Below are 20623 nucleotides of genomic sequence, written 5' to 3' on the forward strand. Positions count from 1 at the left end.
TGTTCAAAAGCGAAATATATGGTGTTAATGTGAAAAACAACTTTACTCAAATTGCTTCTTCTTTTCTATTCTATTCTGCTATATTGGTAGATTGCCCTTCAAATTCTTGGGGGTGCAAGTAGGTTCAAGCCTTAGAACAACTGGTTTATGGAAGAAATTTATTGATATATTATGACAAAATTTAAGTAGCTGGAAAGGCATAATAATGTCCTTAGGAGGTAGAGTTGTTATGATAAATGTGGTGCTTAACGCTATTTCCATTTATACGCTTTATTTTTACAAAGCCCGATTAAAGTGTTGAAGGATATTATGAGGATCCGAAGTAATTTCCTTTGGAATGGTTCTGATCAGAGGAAAAGCATTCATTGTATAAGTTGGAATAAGGAGTGTACTCCTAAATACAAGAGTGGGTTTGGAATCAAGAACATCGAACTTTTTAATAAGTTAAGTGGAAGTGAATGATTATTCAGGAGAAAGAAGTTATATGAATTGACCTCCTTAAGCATCGTTATGAAAATCCAGAGCTTGTTTTGATGAATGGAGTTGGTAAAATAGGTAGCACTAAAGACTCAATTTGTTAGAGAGACCTTGTCAGCTTGGATATTTTGTGTGGGCAGGATCTTGATCTCTTTGCTGCAAATGTTAAGTGTGGTTTAGGAAAGGGCACGAAGATTTCTTTTTGGAACAACAAGTGGAGAGGAACTCAAAGCCTCGGGGAAGCTTATCCAGAACTATTTGCACTCTATAGCTCTCCATTTGGCAGCATGGTCTTGGAACTGTAGTTTTAGTTATAATTTTTTTCTTGATTTTGATTAGTTGTTGCAGGATTTTTACGGCTGTTTGGAAGACGCGAAGCGTAATCTGTTAATTCGCTGCAGCTTTGTATGGCAGCCAAATTCATCCAAAAATTTTCTATTAATTCATGTTACAAGCTCTTGAGAGATTTGGATATGGTGGAAGCTTTGAACGCAGATTTGGTTAGAGCTCTTGGTGATTTGTGGAAGCTTGAAATTCTAGTGAAAATTGAGATTTTTTGATGGAGGATTTTAATTGACTGTCTCCCAACTAAAGACCAACTGCTGAAGAGAAACATCATCAATGGTGAAAGAAGACCATACTTAAAATATTTTTTCTAAATGGCCAAATATCTTCTTTCTAGCATTCTAGAAAAAATAATATTGAATAAAGATTTTTTTTAATTGACCAAATTGTTTTTCACCTTCTTTTCTTTACTCGTGTTTTGTATAGTTCATACCAATTACCAGCCAGAGTATTCATTATATAGTCTTTTACATTCAGATTTCTAATTCTAGAATCCTTTGATCTCACTCCTACGTTGTTAATATTCCAATGACTTGACATTTCACACCTTAAATTTGAATTTTGTAATCAACACTTTTAGAGAAAATCAAAATTAAAAAGCAAAAATAAATAATGTCAACCAATCAAAGTCAATAATTTGTATTAGTTGTTTATCCATTGACAAAATATTTGTCAACGGAGTTAAAGCTAAAAGGATAAACTTTGGATTGTTGACAAAATATTTTAATACAATCTTATCATCACCTAATTTTTAATGACAAAAACTCTAACTCAAAACCTTAGATCTCCTAAGTTGATTTTGCAATTTACATAAACAAATGATCGGAGACACAAAAGTGGCTTATTATTGTCAAAACTTGATTTTGTAGTTTTAGGGTGTGTTTGTTATGCAAGAGTTTAAAGCGAGAGAGAGAGACAAGAGAGAGAGAAAGAAGAGAAATAGCCTATTTCTCTTGCTTGGTGTAGCAGGGAAATGCTGAAGAGAGAGTAAAAACTGTGGGGTCCACCTACTTTTTTATTCTCCTCATACGTGCGAAGAAAGTAGTAAATCCATTGCTATTCCATTAATAACCCTCACTTATCTTAATTTCATATACCTTTTATTTGAACCATTATGTTTTATTTTTATTAAGAATATTTGTATTAGTAATTATTAAAATAGTTGGTGTATTAAGAGATTTAATTACTAATTAATTAAATCAAAATAAATAATTAATAATTTATTTACTTTAAATAATAATTTGAGTTAAGATTAACTAACAAATAAATTATTTGATTTTTTGATAAATAATTTTCAAATCAAGGATAATTTGGTACTTTCATACTTAATTAACACTTCTTTCTCTCCTATTTCTCTTATCTTTCTTTTATAACAAACAACACTCCAAATCTATTCAACTTCTTACATATTTCTTTCTTCTCCCACTCTCTCTCACATACTTCTTTCTTCTTAACTTCTATTTTAAACCAAACATACCCTTAAAGTCTAAGTAAAAAATATTCATTTTAAATCAAATAAAAAATTAATTTAATTCTATTATAACAAAAACTATTTGATTTTGAAATGATAAACCATGCATTTACAAAACGTTGGACAATCTCTTCTCTTACTTAACTAACCATAACATAAAATTATTCAGTTCAATTAAATTAAGAATCTACTTGAGCGCAAAAATTGACATTTAGGACTTAGAGAAATAGGTAGTTTGTTTAAACTACTATACGATGGTTTTGGAAATACAACCTCAACCTCTTCGCCATTGTGACTACTGCTAACATTAATATATCAATCTTTTAATACCTCAATTAGACTCCCTTGAAGAAATTCTTACAAATTAGGATAGCATTTTAACGCCATCAAATTCTTAGACAAGCACAAAACTCATGGTATTGTCTATTATTGAAAGTTACATATACAATGACACACATTCTTCTCAACAGGCTGCAGCTTCAGAAGTCACAAGTAATTTGAAGGAGTCAAAGTCAGAATCAATATTCCAACATCAAAAATCAACATACAAGATCGAGCTTTCAAGCATAAATCAGAAGCTGAGATTTATCCATCAGAAAAGTTGTTGCTTCTATCTCTGAAGACAAAGTCGAAGATTTTAAATACAGATCAGATACATCAAAGGTCAAGTCAAGCATATGAAGATCAGACTCGAGGATGTACTGAAGATCAGTGGCCAAATTTTCAAGAATCAGAAGTGCCTTTAACAAAGGAATTACTCGTTTTCTGATTGGTTGCTTCCTAAATATCTGGAAAGAAAAGTTCTAACTTTAAGGACTCTGAAACAAAATTTGGACAAGCTACATCGTCACAAGTCAACTCCAGATCAGAAGTCAAGTATTGTTTCTTCAGAAAAGCTGCTGCTATCAATTCTGATAAAGGAGACTCTGACTCTCACGGGATAATGATTCTACTCTTCACTCAAAGTAGTTTCTGAACTACACATGAGAATCATTATCAGAAGGAAGATGAAGATAAGTTTAGATCCTCCAAGCTTACTACTTCAGAACCAGAAGTACATTAATTGAGGATAAGATCAAAGAAAGAATAAATTAGTACAACAGTACATCACAACCACTACAACCAGATGTATGTACTATTTCTCAGAAGTTGTCTCCCACGTATCAAGCTACAAGACGAAGGAAAGTACTATCCACAACAAAGCTTGATTCTATCCGTTGGGAACTAGCCGTTGGAATTCAAAAGATATTCTTAACCTTCAACGTCTCTTTTGAGAACTATATAAGAAGATGAAATCATCCAACAAAAGGTGACGACATTAGCAACACCTATGTTGTTCATATCACATATATATGCGTAGCTTATGATGTTGCTGGTATCGTTACAAAAATAAATGTCATAGTTGATGTTCATACTGCTATAACGATTTTTGCCGTTGCAGTTGTTAATTGTGTTTTGGTTTGAAATGGAACTCAACCAACACAGATTAACATGAACAAACTGATGAAGAAAATGACTATGCTAACAATCAAAATATCATACCAATCAAACTGCAACAACATAAATGTCATTCTGATTTTTTATACATAATGAGAAGCTGAAGCACATACCAATCAAAATATTGTTGGGCAATTTAGCTGTTGCTAAAGCCTAAGTTGATATGCTGAAGCTGATTAGAAGAAGAAGATTCTACAAGATGTTCATCAACTATCATCATATACATCTTGGTAAAAATCAGAAGAAGCAAGGAGTTGTTACTCGGAACTTTCTTAACACAGAAGATGAAGAAGAAGACCACTACAAGATGTTAACCAATTTCCAATCATATACATCTTTATAGAACAATGTAATGAACACTAGAGTTGTTGCTCGTATAATGTTTTAGGTCTAGGATTCTTCATGTAAATTGTTATAACACATGAGTTATTGCTCGAAAATGTGTTAAACAACATGTGCTTAATTTAATGTTTACATCTAGCTTGTGTAGAAGCATTATATTGTAAGCAAACCTTTATCAAAATGTTGTTTGATTGTTCCTTGAGTGACCGAGTGAAGATTAGAAGCTTGAGAAGACAGTGGTTGCGGTCATTATGGGAAATCCACTTAAAAGACCAAGTGAAGGTCAAGAATCTAAAAGGGTCAATGAATGTTATATATGTGGACCAGATCACTGAACATTTCATTATTGGTCAATCACAATTGGTTCTTGTGCAAGGTTGTTAGCCACAAGCGGTGGCTTGTGCAGGAGTCAATCACAGGGGTTTCCTATGCAAGGGTGTTAGTCACAAACGGTGGTTTCTACATGGAACAATGAATGTTATATCTGTTAACTTAGATCACTCAACATGTCATTGGGTATTAGTCACCGGCTGTTGCCTGTGCAAGGTTGTTAGTCACAGGGTTGTCTGTACAATGTTAGTCACCGACTGTTGCTAGGGATGGCAACGGGTCAGGTCGGGTGCGAGTTTCACACTACCCAAACCGGCACCCGAACCCAAACCCAAATGTTGTTTGGGTGGAAAAATAACACTCACTCCACAGCCATTGAGTTCGAGTTTTTTCACCCAAACCCGAACCCGCAGCAAAATACATTAAATACATTTTTCCCTACAATTTTCCTACAACTTTCCACAATATTATATATATATATATAAGCGGGTGTGATTTCGGGTTTCGGATACGGGTTTTACACTACCCAAACCTGCATCCGAAATATCGGGTGGCATCCGAACCCAAACCCTGTCAACTTGGGGTTTCACCCGTTGACTCGGGTTCGGGTGCGGGTATGCTTTCCATCCCTAGTTGTTGCCCATGCAACTGTAATCAGTTTGGTTATAGTGGATTAAGTCCTTGTGCTCAAGGTGAAATCACCTCGGAAGGGTGGACTAGATTAGCTTGAGGGTTTCTCAAGTGAACCAGGATATATCTGGTGTTCATTTATTTATTAATGTTTAATGTTTTCCAGTTATCAGAAGCTCAAAGAATTCTTTACTTTCTAAGAAGGCAAACTGCCTATGAGAAACAAAAAGCTTTTGATAAGTGAGAGCTTATAGCTTCTGATAAATAGAAACCTTTTAAGCTTCCGCGCGTGAGTTTTAAAGAAAAGGAAATTATTAAAAACCCAATTCAAACCCCCCCTTTCTTGTGTTTTTCTCCACCTCCAAGTAGTATTATCAAATGACAATTTGATCTTAAAAATTTCCTCAACAATTTGAGGAGGTAAAATGGATAAGCTATAAGGAATGTTCTAATTGATTTCTTAGATAATTGAATTGACCTTAGCATTTTTTAAATTGAATATTCTTTGGCAATAATAAGTGGAACTTTTTAATTTGGTATCCCAACCAATTATGAGCCCATAAATCAATGTCCTTTTCGTAATCAACCTACCATATACTATGTTCTTCCAGAAAGGAAAAAGAATGCTTAATTCCAAACCATATTGAAGAAGAAATATTATGCATGATTGATTTTTTTTTCATGAAATATTTAGTAATAAACATAAAAGACCGTCGCTTATTAGTTGACAAAAACTTCCAACAAAGAGATAAACAATTAGCTTTTTTTATTGTCTTAATATCTCTCAGGCCAATACCTATTTCTGACAAAGGTGATAAAATGATCTTCCAAGATGTAGTAATCAACTTTCTACAGTCTATGCTACCTATCCATGCAAAATTTCTGATGCAAGAATCCAACTTGTTAAGAATATTGATTGGTGATTCATAAATACTAAGATTATACAAATGCATGTCTTATATGACTAACTGGAACAATTGAACCCTACCTATTATAAAAAGAAGATGGTTCTTCCAAGTAGCTAGCTTGACCAATACTCTATCTTCTATGATATAAAGATGTTGAGTTCTAGGTTTGCCTTTTAATATAGGAACTCCAAGATAGTTGAATGATGTATGTCCCACGGTGAGTACAGGCTTATTTGAAATGTGTCTCAACCTAGATCTAGAACTAGACCCATCATAAAGTTTAAACTTAGTTGGACTGATGTGTTGACCAGAATTCTGGTAAATTAGAAAAAATATGATGAGGTCATCTGCAAAAAAAATAGTAGGAATGCTTGTCTTACCAACTAATATGTATGTCAGCTTACCTTGATCTACCAATATAGATACATTCCTAGTGAGTGCCTCTTCAGCGATGCAAAAGAGCAAATGACACAGAGTATCTCCTTGCCTCATACCTCTAGAACAAGAAAAAAAAATTCATGCAACTTTGCTATTTATCATGATTGGCAATTTGGATGAGTGGAGAATGGTAATAATTGAATGACAAAAGTTTTATTCAAAGTCAAATTGAACAAAAAATTTAATAAGATATTGTCAATCTAAAGTATTAAAGACTTTTCTGATGCATATCTTCAAAGTCATACTACCTCCAAAAAAAAAATTGTCCAAAAAATTAATGGCTTTTGAAGCATCCCAATGCACTCACACATATGCCTGCCCCTAATGAAACCTCTTTAGTGTTCTGAAACAATTTTAGAGGCTAAGATGGTCAACCTATCTGCAATGATCTTAGTGATGATTTTAAATGGAAAATTTTTAAGTGCAAGAGGCATTTACCGCTCAATAGAATCTACTCCATATTGTTTAGGTATCTAAGTCACATTGACCAGATTGAGATTAGGAATGATTCAACCTTGTTCAAAGAATTATTTCACTGAATTAATCACATATGTCCCCATTATCCCAATAGACTTGAAAAAAAAGCTCCCCAAATCCATCAGGGGTTGGAGCGAAATTAATATTCATATTGTATCTGCATTATTAATTTGCTCTATATGAGGCATTCTATTGAAATGTTCATTATCCACATGACTTATAAGTTGTGGGATAGTTCTCTCCACCATATCACTATAACTGCAATTTTTCCTAAATTGAAAATATTTTTGTAGAGCTTAATAACATGATTATCTAATTCAATGCCCTCCTCAAAAAAATATTTTCATGCTTTAATCTAGTGATTTTGCTACTAGTATATCTCAATTTTATTGTGTTGTGAGAAAACTTTGTATTTCTATCTCCATCCTTAAATCACTTATTCCTTACCTTGCTCCTCAAAGACTAGATTTCCATATGCAATGTCTTTATAACCTATATCATTTAGAGGTTGAGCATTTTTCCTCTAATCTAAGATCATCATTATAACCTATATCATTTAGCAAACATTATATCTTGTTAACTTCTTCAGTATCTTGAGTGACTTTAAGATGGATATTGCCAAATGTCTATTTGTCCCATTTCTTAAGAATAAGTTTAAGAGACTCAATTAAGCAGATAAAACAAACATATGGCAACCAACCATACAAGTATTCCAATTATATGCAATTATTTTTCTACATTTATCATCCAAAGTCCAAACCTTCTGAAATTTAAATGGCCTTTCCGAATCAAACCTACCTTTATCACAATGGAGAAGAATGTGGTAATAGTCTGAGTGGTTCTTGGTCAAAGTGGAGCAATTGACTGCGTTGCAATTATCTAGACAACTCTAATTATTATGTCTAGTCTAAGAGAAGATTAAGCACCACATATCCTCCCATTGATCTAAGGGTAATAGCTACCAGTAATGACTAGACGCATAAGCTCATTTTGATTGTCCCAACTAAGAAACTCATCGGTGAAAGTTTTTTTAGAGGACATCTACCAAATTTTTTATGAGAACCAATAATTGCAATGAAATCACCAATCATGTACCGAAGAGAGCGATTGGGTTGTTAAAGTTTGGTAAGTTTATTCTAAATTGTCTTTATATATAGGTGCAATGAAGAATTTAGTTTGATTCACTTCTATAGAAAAAGTCACATGTTGTTTAAACACACACAACCCAGAGGGATTGATACCAAGTCAGACTTTTGATGATTACAAAAAAAATGTAATAGTCAACCTAGTATCAAGGCTTCCTACTCCTCTAGCATTTCAATAAATAATTTTCATTGAGTGGTGTTGTAGTTGCTCGACATGACTCAAGGTGTTGATTTCAACTATAGGATGAGTATGTTTATGCCTTCCCCTACCTTTTTTTTCTTGACCAAAATAAATTCTTTTAAATATGGTTGGAGAGAATTATTTGTATCACCCTCTATGTTACTATTCTTCTCCAAATGCAAACCATTACAGGAATCTCTCACCAAATTCTTATAACTATTTTATAAACACGTGATCAAAATCAGATTACTCTCTACTATTATCAACCATTTTTTTCTTAATCACCTATGATTCAAATCATTAACAATATCTAGTACTATTTCTTCTTTATTGTTACTCTTTTTAAGATTATATAAATCTTTAATTAAAAATTAATGTGGTGTTTTCAATATAAATTCTGCATAATTTAAACAATAACTGTATATATATTTAGCTAAACTATTTAGAAAAATACAATAATTGCCTTTGAAAAAAAAATAAAAATACAACAATTTAACCCAAAATAATAATAGGGGCAAGAGAAAGCGTGGCCATTGTGTGTAATTCTTGAATATTGGTTTCTATTGACAATTTGACCGAGTAAATTTTTAGTGCTTTAATCTTTGTACTACTATTCTCAAAATATTTTTCTAAAGGGCCAAATCTCTACTTTTGTAGCATTCTAGAAACTAATATACTGAAAAAGAAAATAAAAGCTTTAAAATAAATTAACTTACCAAAATGAAGATGATTTTACATATATTTGAATGGTACTTCATTAGGAATTGTTCAGCATTTTTTCACATGAATTGAAAGTACTGTTTTTCACTCGGTTTATATTGAGTTGTTTCCTCACTGGCACTTGACACCGTGAAGGCCCATGTGTTTCCATTGACTTTACATTTCACACTTCAAATTTGAATATTGTAATCAACACTTTCAAAGGAAAATATAATTAAAAAGGAAAAATTAATAATGTCAACCGACACCAAGTCATTCATTTTACTAGTTGTTTACTCATTGACAAAATATTTGTCAACAAATATTTAATGTTAAAAAGATAAACTTTCGATGTTTGACAAGGAGTTAACCAACAGAAAATTTAATAAAAATTTTTTTTCTTATAAATTTAAATTGTATACTAATTTATTCTACTTGCCAAATAAATTTGTAGTAACACTTGTGATCTTATAATAAGATAATATAAAGTATAAACCATATGACATTATTTTTTAACCATATTTTTAGGGAAAACTATTCCAGCTTTATATAATCTTATATAAGATAAACTAACATGTGTTGAGATACTTGACTTATTTTTTTAATAGAATCATATCAACCACTAGTTTATACAATGAGACTCAAAACCTTGGTTATTTATTTTGAATTTTTCAAAACACATTACGTATAGTTTTAGTTTTTGCGTTGGCCGCCTAGAAGTTCAATAACCACTGTCCAGAAGTGTAATGATTCGTCTATAGTGTGTGGCACAAGTACACTATCACGTATCTGTAGTATTTTCTCTGGTCCCATTTATAAGAAAAGATTCTATTTTTAGATACATTGAATAAATAATATATTTAGACAACATATTGTTCAGATATATTATTTATTCAATGTATCTTAAAATGGAATTTTTTCTTATAAATGAGACTGAAGGTAGTAATTGGTTATATCTATATCTGATTGTATTTTGTTTTGTTTGTGTCAGCTATAACCAGTTAAATGTTTGTAGGGGTGGCAAAACGGGCCCGGTTGTTGGGAAAAGTTTGTTTTACCCACATTTTTTGCGGGGCGGAGTATGGTTTTAGGTCCGCTCTCTTTATAGTGTTTGCCCTGTTTTTTTATGGGTTTTTGCGGGCATGAGTTTTTTCCATACAATTTTACTATTTTTAAACTTAAAAAGTCCAATGCTCGCGGGCATTTCCCGTCCCGCCCTTACTATTTTGCGGGGCGGGGAAAAATTTTAGACCCGCACTCTCAAATATGTCCGCCCCGCCTCGTTTTTACTACCTGTATGAAGTTGGAGAAATTTGATTTGAAACTGAACTTGGATAGCACGATTTGATGGACGACTTGACTTGCTTTTTGCTTGGTTAGCTTCAGAGAAGTTTAGTGAAGGTGTTTGAATTAAGAAAGAAGAACTTGAAGAAAGAGAAAAGTGAATTTGAGTTTTCAGAATTTGAGGTCGATGAGGGAAAATGACAGAGTGATTTTGGTTGTTTAAGCTTGCAAAAATGATGAGGGAAGGTCACTATTTATAGATGGAATGAAGAATGATTCAGAATTGGGGTGTAGGATAGTATTTGAGTGTGATTCGTATGCACCCTGAAGTAAGGAAAATATGTGATGCCATTTGATCAAAACACACCTAAAAGTTGCGTTTCATTTGCCAAACATCACCTAAACGTGTTTTAAAATGGATTGGGCACGTAATTGAACCTCAATTAAGCTTGCACAACTGATTTAAATGTATTTGGTGATCTGAACTTTGGTATTTGCTCACAGTCAAGCAATTGCCTTTGCACACACTCTCAATGTAGGAACCTTTTTTGAATGAGACCAAATACACTTGAAAGAAGCCATTCCTAAATTTAAAATGTGACTTGAAAATTTTCATTTGGCATCTTGAGCAAAAAGTTATGCACCTTTAAAGTTCAGAAAAAATAGTGTACAAAACACAAACAACTTCAACCTTAGGTCCCAAGCAATTGGCCCGTGCATTTTGCATTTTTCTTTGATCCAAATGCTCTTCTTATTAAGATGAATACAATGCAAAAGGAATCACCTCCATAGGACTTATGATTTAAGAGATGTGACCTTGGCAACTTGGACAAAAACAAGGCAATCTTGTGTGGTCATTTCATCAAACACCTTTATGTATGACTCAAATGAGTGTTTTAGAGTTTGAATTGATCAAAATTCCCAACATGAAAGTTGTAGAGAGTGAAAAAATAAGCTTGTAGCCAAAAGTTATGCAAAAGAAAGTTCAAATTAAGCAAACTGGGCTTGTGGTCAGTCTTGCATACATGGCATGCCTTAAAACCTAGGCATCTTGAAATGACCCATAATGTTTTCCATTCTTTCATGATCTTTCACTCAAAATTTGTTCTTGATCTTCAAAGATGATTTGAAGTAGACTAATTCAATATTATTATGCAAAAAGATTTAGCAACTTATGGTCCTTTGAAGTGGACACACAGTTCCTTGAATTTTCAAAGGAGGACCTATAATGTCTTCTCACTTTTGATGACTTTCTTCATAAAATTTCACTTTGACTTGTAAAGAGAAGTTGTTGATGGTGTCAAGGAGATATGAATTTTTAGGTTGAGGAAGCTTAAATTCAATGAATCGAGGGATGAATGTTTGAATGTGAAAAATACGAGAATCAGATGTTTATTCCCACATACAGTGCCCATGTCCTGTATTAGAATTAGAATTGATCGGTGAAAGATTGATGTTGATCGCAACGGTGGACTCGAGCTTTTGGTACGGTGGATAAGGGGCTGGCCTCTAAAGTTAGCACTTCAATGTTAGAACATTTGATCATAATATTGGTAAACAATAGAGGGTTTGAGTGTGTGGAGAAAGAGATAATGAGAGAGAGAGAGAGGGGAAAGTTAGAGAGAAAGATAATTGAGGGTGAGAATTATTGTATTTTCATTCATTGTACTTCACAAACATACCAGCATGGTATATATGCAAGTGTTGGGATACAAAAGCATCAAGTCAAAAGCTAGAAAAGTCAAAAACTCAGGACTATAACCGGTTAACACAAACCTATAACTGGTTACAGCTAACACAAACGAAAAATACAATCAGGTGTAACCAGTTACTATGAATGCGTAATCGGTTACAACAACTCAAAAAGTGCTTTTCTGCATCTTATTTGACCGTTTTTTATGTCTGTAACCAGTTACACCCCCATGTTAACGGGTTACAACACTTGAAATACTTGAAAAACACTTAACACACCACCTAATTTTAAATGATCCAAGTCTTCCATGTCCATGCTCATATTCAACCTTCTGAACACATCATTTGTGACTCCCTTAGTCAATAAATCAACAACTTGATCTCCACTTCTACAATATCTCAACCTTAACTTTCCTTCACTAATAAGCTCTCTCAAGTAGTGAAACTTCATATCAATATGCTTGCTCCTCCCATGTGGAATTGGGTTCTTAGCAAGATCAATCGCGGAATCATTATCAACTAAGAGTGTAACAACCTCGCCCTCAGTGCTTACCATCTCCTTCAATAGATTCATTAGCCACACGACTTGGCACGCACATAACAAAGCAACAATATAGAGGTGAAATTTAAGTTGTATACTAATTTATTCTAATTGTCAAATAAATTCGTGGTAAAACTTATGATCTCATGATATAAATAATATAAAGTATAAACCATATGACATTATTTTTTAACCTATATTTTTAGAGAAAATTATTCCATCTTTATCTAATCTTATATAATCTAATATAAGATAAACTAATATGTTGAAATACTTGACTCATCTTTTTAATAGAATCATATCAACCACTAGTTTATACAATGAGACTCAAAACCTTGGTTATTCATTTTGAATTTTTCAAAACACAATGCGTGTAGTTTTAGTTTTTGCATTGACCGCCTAAAAGTTTAATAACCACTGTCCAAAAGTGCAACGACTCGTCTATTGTGTGTGGCACAAGTACACTATCACGCATTTGCATTAATTGGTCATATCTGATTGTATTTTTTGGTTTGTGTCTGCTATAACTGGTTACATGTTTGTATTAATCGGTTACAGCCTCGAGTCGAGTTTTTGACTTTTCTGACTTTTTTGGTTTGACGCTTTTGTATCCCCACACTTGTATAGATACCATGATGGTATGTTTGTGAAGTAAAAATCTCTCTCTCTCTCTCTCTCTCTAACTCTCTATATCTCCACACAGTCAAACCCTTCATTGTTTACCAATCAAGTGAACTACATCTTAGGAGTGCATGAGAACTACATCCGTACAACAACACTCCTCTTAACACAATTCCTACTCCCACGTAACTTGAGTTCTTATATCAGAAGTGTAGTCAAGTCTCAACCGGTATGAGTGGTCTTGCTTCCCACGTAACTTAAGTTTAGTAAGTCTGTTTGAGATGTGGTCAGCTGCGTTGGAAATTTAACGCGATACAGTTTCTTGTGATAAAGTTAAATATATTTGTTGCATAAGTATGACAGGGGTAAATTACGAATGATTGTGCTGAACCATTATGAAGCCCTTATGTGTCAATAACGAAAATGTGTTTCCGAGAAATTATTATAAAGCCCTTAGGTGGTAGTATAAAATAATGTGTTTTAATGAGAAAGGTTGTTTGGGAGGAATTATTGTCTATAGTTTGTCCCTGCATTATACTAGTGTGGGAGTATGAATTGTGTTTAGAGGAGTGTTGTAGTACGTAGTGTTGTACTCACAAGGGGCACACGCTCGTGGTGGAAAATAACATACTTACAACCACATCCTACCTCAAGACGGTTGGTCAACCATGAAGATATCCTTTTTTCAACTGTTGTGAGAGGAGTTTTTCATAATAGTGACTTTCTCAAATAGGTAATACGACTTTCATAAACTATAACATTGTGCCTTGTAGCTTAAGAAACGAATGACATTTAATTTCGACTTTAAAGATGAATTACGTTATGTGACATATCTATAAAATAAAATAAAAATCAATATGTTAACAGGTTAACAAATCTAAGACTTGTTTTGAACTCTTATAATTGATTATAATTGACGGTAGAAAATCAATTTTTATATAAAAATATTCAGTAGAATAATAGTTATTCTTTGTCAGCAAATTTTGATTTTGTCTTTCAACTAAAAGTTGTAAGATTAGATGGTGTTGGGTTTTAAGTGAGAAAGTGGTAAATTTTCACATCGATTAGGAATGAAGAAAATGTTGGATTTATAAGAGATCTGAAACATATCCCCATTGTCTTAAGGTTTTAAGTGGATACATGATGTCAAGGTGTCTTGGATCTTAACGTTTGGCCCAATGACACTTCCAGCGCCAGACTCCCCGACAAGTGGTAGAGTTCTGGTTGACTCATTGGGGGGAGCAAAAGTGAATCTTAGTGTTGATCAAGGCTAGTGATGTGGGTGAATCACACTTGTGGAAGTGATTAATAGAGAAAATGTTGGATATATAAGTTTTGTATGGTTACGTGTTGTCAATGCTTCTTGGATTCCAAGGTTTACTTCATAATTCTCATTACATTTAACTTTGTTTATTTTTATAAAATAATAATAATATTTTTTTATTAAAAATTTAATTTTGAAACAATAAACTATAGTTACAAGTTAGAACAACGCGGAAAACTCTCTTACTTAACCTCAATATAAAATCTAGAGGTATGATGATATGATATATCCACCAAATCAAGAGAATCTAAATGGTATGTGATATATCCTACTACCCAATTTTCATTCCAATTTGAATAATCAAAATCCAAACAGATTCAAATTAAAATCCAATCAGAATAATCAGATTAATTACTATGATCAATCTTCTACTCCTCTAATTAATAACACTCTGTTTCAGCTCTACCAAAAATTTTACAATCTCATTCTCACCTAACATTAATCCAACTATCTGATTCCGACCAACTCACTGGCACTTCAACCGTCACAAGCTGCCGGAGCCGATCCGCTGGTGAACAAGAACAATTATCAAAATCCCACTGACACGATTCTTCAAATTCCGGGGAGCTTGGAGCTGCATCACCAACACTTGAAACCCAGTCATTGAAATCAAAATGATTTCTTGGTGATGGTTCGTTAACATTCTTCACGTCTTCAATAAATGGATGATTCAAAAGCATCTCAGCCGTCCATCTTTTTCTTGGATCCTTAACTAAACATTTCTCAACAAAATCTTTTCCTTCTTTTGACAAATCTTCTGGTATCATCGGTGATTTTTCTCCTGTACCAATTTGAAGCAACAACGACAACATATTCGAATCCTTCTCTATATTCCATGCTGGTTTTCCAGTCATCATCTCCACTATGGCACACCCAAGTGCCCAAATATCTGCCGGCGACTCATGCTCTCCGTGGATCACTGATTCCGGCGACATATACAGTGGAGTACCCCTGCATTCGAACCTACTCTGTTCCTCCCCTGATTTTCTAGCAAGACCAAAATCAGCGATTTTGATTTCACCATCATGAAATACAAGAATGTTTTGGAGCTTTATATCACAATGAACGAATCCATTGCTATGAATATGGTTAAGACCCTCCACAATTGATCTGATGTAACCGCAAATGTTTAGTTCTGGAATCCGGCCACCGTGGAATTTAACTTGATCGGCGAGAGTTCCAGCGGAAGCGTATTCAAGAAATAAATTGTAATACTCGTGGCCATTCTCGAAGGTGTAATCATCTCCGAAACAACGAATGATTTGTTGACAGGAACCTAGATGCTGGAGAACATGTCTTTCGTTTTTGAGGGAATACGAGGTTGAAGCCTCGGATGTTTTGACGGCTGTCGGAGAAGGAAATAGAGTAGAATTCGAAGCACCTTTGGGTAAGACTAGATTAACAGTTCCAAAGGTTCCTCTACCAACTGATTTTCCTCGTACCCAATCCATCTCTGAATTGTGAACAAGAAAGAAAATTGCAAGTTGAGAAGAATAACTAACTGTGCCCTCCAAGAATGAAGAAGCCTTTTCCTTTAAATACTGAGTGAAAGATATTTTATGACGTAAGCAGTTAATACGGTGTATCGGGATATTAAATTAAATCAAGAAAGGGAAGAAAGAAGGAATTAAAATAAAATATTTAAATTAGCATGGAAGATTAATTAAAGCACGTGGATATTTTTGAGCAGAAATAAGTTACTACATTAAGTTTCCTAATTGGTGTGTATTAATTAGTGATGAGTATTTGACGCACCTCTTCATAAGATACATGCCGTTTTACGTATCCCCTGGTGTCGTATCAGCGTATCTTAGTAAACAAAATATTTTTGGTAGTTAATGAATTTTCACACGCACTTGTATAAAATCCTATTAAATATATTTATTTATGACTTGTGTTTAGCATTTATCAGCACTTTGTTATGGAGATAAATGTTGAGCATGATCTTAGCAACATTCACTGCTTCTGATCACGGTCAATCTCATCAATTTATTGTTTTGCTTGTTGCCAATATTTAACAAATTGGTATCTAATTGAATATTCTTATCATAACTAACGGAGTGTGTCAAGCCTACTTTATAACTCAATTATAACAATAGCAGTGAAGATTGCGGACACCATCGATTCTCATAATGTTTCATATAACTAATTTTTCTGGAATATAACAATGTCATCAAAGTTCAGCATACACATAAACTAAGTGCGGGATCCCAACCTTGATCTGGTGACTCAACCATGACTCATAAATAATAGCCTTAATGAGATTTACAAATGCTCAAACAAGGGACAACGGTGTTAATAGTCGTTATACTCAGACAAATAAGAAGCAACATTAACTAGAATAAATGAGGTAACATTCATAACGATAAGGGGGAAAAGCAAGGCTTGGCCGCAATCTAGACTAGAGTTTTAGACCTCAAAATTTTAGACTTAAAAAATGTCTCAAAATTATTTTATTTAGTTATAAAAATATATAATGACACATTTGTTACATATATTATCATAGTTGAGTTGGTAAAATGTAGGTGACTTTTTCTTTTGGTCTTGAGTACAACTCTTAGAAATCACAAAATTATTATTTTAAGAGTGAAGTCTCATTTTAGTCCCTCACAAAAACTGTAGAGGTCAGATTAGTCCCTGAGAAAAAAAAAAGTTCCTATTAAATCTCTTACAAAATTTAACCGAGTCATGTTAGTCCCTAAACTAACATTTTTTTAAAATCGGTTTTTTTCTTACTTTTGAACTGTGACTGAACTGCTAATAAAGACTCATTTTTAAGAAAAAAAAGTCTATATTTAATCCCTTACAAAATTTAATCAAACCATGTTAGTCTCTCTTTTAATATTTTTTTCAAATCAATTTTTATTAATTGTGACCGGACTCCTATTTTACGACTGTTGAATTGAAATTATTTATGAAGGGATTGTAGATAAATCATCGTGATACCAAAATGTTCTTTTCTTTGTTTGGTTTATTATCAGGCTTATGGGTGTGTGACTATGGTTTTTGTTGTTATGTATTCTTGTGTATTAGGTGTTGTTATTGTTTTAGTTGTTAAAGATCTTTTAAGAAGGTTTAGTTTTGTTACTAAGGTAATTTACGATAATTTCTTTCTTTTGTAAATAATACTTGTGGCAAAAATAATACACATGGTTAATGTCTCACATCTAGGGAACCCAGCTTCTGGTGGAAACTTAGACTCTGAAGACCATGTGCAAAGGAACTCAACCTCTGACCCCTACTCAACTTATGAAAGTAGGTCTATCTTGCCAAGTCTAGTCATAGTTTAAAAATACGAAAAAAATCGTTTGAAAAATATATTAAAAGAAGGACTAACATGGCTCAGTTAAATTTTGTAAGGGATTAAATAGAGACTTTTTTTCTTAGGGACTAATTTGGACTCTTCCTTTTTTGTGAGGGACTAAAACGGGTCTTCACTGGTGGTCCAATCACGGTTCAAAAATAAAAAAAATCGGTTTGAAAAAAATATTAGTAGAGGGACTAACATGGCTTGGTTAAATTTTGTAAGGGATTTAATAGAGACTTTTTATTTATCAAGGACTAATCTGACCTTTACAGTTTTTGTGAGGGACTAACATGAGACTTCACTCTTATTTTAAAATATACTTTAAATGCCTCATTTTAAAATTTGCTTTAAGACTCTAAACGGGTTGGGCCGGTCCTGGAGAAGAGAAGGAACGAGTATAAAAGATCAATTAAAAATGAGAAAACAATGGAGACAATTTGATAGATACTTAAGCTCTAGTGATTCCATAATTGGTAGGGTTACATATGATGTATATTATTCTGGTATATTTGGTACCCTTCGGGGTTAGTGCTCTCAACTTCTAATTGGTTTTGAGAATCACACAAGAAGAATACACACAATGAATTGCTAAAGACTAATCATTGACAACACACACTCACAATTATAACTAGCATAAGACTTCTTAATAAACAAGAAATGTGCATAGTGGGAGTAAGTTGATGAGAAGCACCTGGATCAGCAAATCATGCTTTTTTTTTTCAAGTTCCTTAAGTAAATAGTACTCATATGTTTGAGCCATCATAGCTATGGCCTAAGAGTCTGAGGATGAATTGTCATGCTTGTCACTCTAAGTGTCTTAAAGAAGCTAACTACATCATGGGAGTTCTCTCTAACTATCAAACTTCTTTTGGCCAGGTAGTCAATTTGGACAAATCTGAGGCTTCCTTCAGTTGAAATGATCCTAATGGCAACAAAGATATGATCTGTATTAGGATGGTGTAAAGATTATGGTGAATCATGCTAGATACTTGGGCCTTCCAATTGTATTTGGTATATCAAAGAAGGAAGTGTTCTCTTTTGTCGTTGATCGCATGTGGAAGAAGATGAAAGGATGGAAGGCGGAATTTCTTTCTACGGAAGGTAAAGAATTGCTAATAAAGGTGGTGGCGCAAGCGATTTCAAGTTACATAATGAGTTGTTATAAGTGATTTCAAGGAAAGGGATAGGAAAATTCCTTGGATGAGTTGAAAAAAAATGGCATGTTCAAAAGGTGTGGGAGGCTTGGGTTTTCGTGGTATAAGTGCTTTTAATGTAAGTCTGCTTGGTAAACATTTGTGGAGATTGCATTCAGGGACCTCTTCACCGATAAAGAAGGTTTTCAAATAGCGATACTACTCGAGAAGTTTGGTTTTGAAGGTTCAAATAGGTTTTTCCCCAAGTAACGCATGAAGGAGTATTCTGAGCACAGAGGATCTAATTTTAGAACTTGCTAGATAGAAAATTGTAAATGGGAAAAGTGTGAAGATTTAGGAGGATTTTTGGTTATCAGGTAATGCAGGATTCAAGATTCACAATGGTGCGCGTTGCTTGGACAAGGACGCTAAGGTTAACAGTCTTATTTGTCTAAAACAAGACAACACACTCATGAAAGTATGTGTTGTCCAATTTTCTCTATTTTTCTATAATATTGATTTGTTTCTCGTAATAGAACAAGAGGTTCACATAAGTATGTTTTAATAAGAGTTATGTATACTAAGTCTTGCGTTTTTATTATAATTTTTAATCATTAAATATTTGTTTGTTTCAAACTCAAACTCAATTTGACTCCTTTATTTAAACAATAATATGGATATAATTTGATACTTAAATATTTGGTCTATGTTGTTCAACAGTCTTTTTTTATTACTTTTGATAGAGTCGTGCACTTACAAGGTGTGGCTACCAAATTATAACAGTAAACCAGAATAAAATCCTTGTTTCCACTCTCTCCTTCACCTCTATGCCTTTGAAATTAACTTCCCAAAGTTTCATTTTAACTTAAAATATTTTAAACACACAATTGAAACTCACTTTTCTTACAATTTTGTTCACCTTTAATTTTAATCAATTTGTTCTTTAAAATTTTTTAGCATTATATTTATCTCACCACATGGATTCAAATCTAAATTATTTGTTTTTGAAAAAAATACATTTTATAAAGTTTAATATTTAATAATTTAATAGTTATAAGATTAAAAATAAACTATTGTTAAAATTTAATATTATTATATAATTATTTCACGAACCCATTTAATTATTTCTTTAAAGTGGTGGGTTAGAGAAAGTGTGTCCATGTGAGACCCGTTTAAACTACAAAATAGATAGTTCTAGTAAGCAAAGATTTTTAAAAAAATTTATACATATTTTAATAATTCATTTAATAAATCGTACATCATAAAATAAATTATTCTTTTATTATTATTATTTCTCAAATATGTAAATATTTAACTAAAAATTATATAATATTTTTCAATAAATATTCTGCTTAATACAAACAATAATTATAGATGTTTAACTAAATTATGTTAGAAAAATACAATAATTTAATCCAAGTGTAAGCGTGGCTATTGTATGTAATTCTTGAATATTGGTTCTTATTGGCAATTTGGCTTGACCAAGTGAATTTGCCGTCAAATCTCTACTTTCTAGCATTCTAGAAAAAATGCTGTTGAAAAATAAAATAAAATAAAATAAAAGTATATTATACAAAGATTATTCTAATTGACCAAAATAAGAAATTTTTGCACCAATTGACAAAACTCACAATGTATTGTATTCCCCTTTTCTTTTCTCGTGCTTTGTATAATTCAAATCTCTGAGTAATTTTGAGAATTCTTTTCATCTTCCTATTCTTTTACGTGATTACATAATTATATTCATAAGAACTAGAAAAAATTTGTATAGTGTTTCATTA

The 20623-nt window shown here is 32.9% G+C and overlaps 1 protein-coding gene across 1 annotated transcript; it reads right to left on the reverse strand.

The window, feature by feature from the left end:
* Positions 1 to 14642: 14642 nt before the first annotated feature.
* Positions 14643 to 15898, reverse strand: LOC131607641 (mitogen-activated protein kinase kinase kinase 20-like). The gene has a single exon (XM_058879620.1). It carries the CDS (start codon positions 15851 to 15853, stop codon positions 14831 to 14833), a length of 1023 nt encoding a protein of 340 aa, XP_058735603.1. The 5' UTR covers positions 15854 to 15898; the 3' UTR covers positions 14643 to 14830.
* Positions 15899 to 20623: the final 4725 nt, after the last annotated feature.

Source organism: Vicia villosa, linkage group LG1 (genome assembly GCF_029867415.1).
Source record: "Vicia villosa cultivar HV-30 ecotype Madison, WI linkage group LG1, Vvil1.0, whole genome shotgun sequence".
Taxonomy (NCBI): domain Eukaryota; kingdom Viridiplantae; phylum Streptophyta; class Magnoliopsida; order Fabales; family Fabaceae; genus Vicia; species Vicia villosa.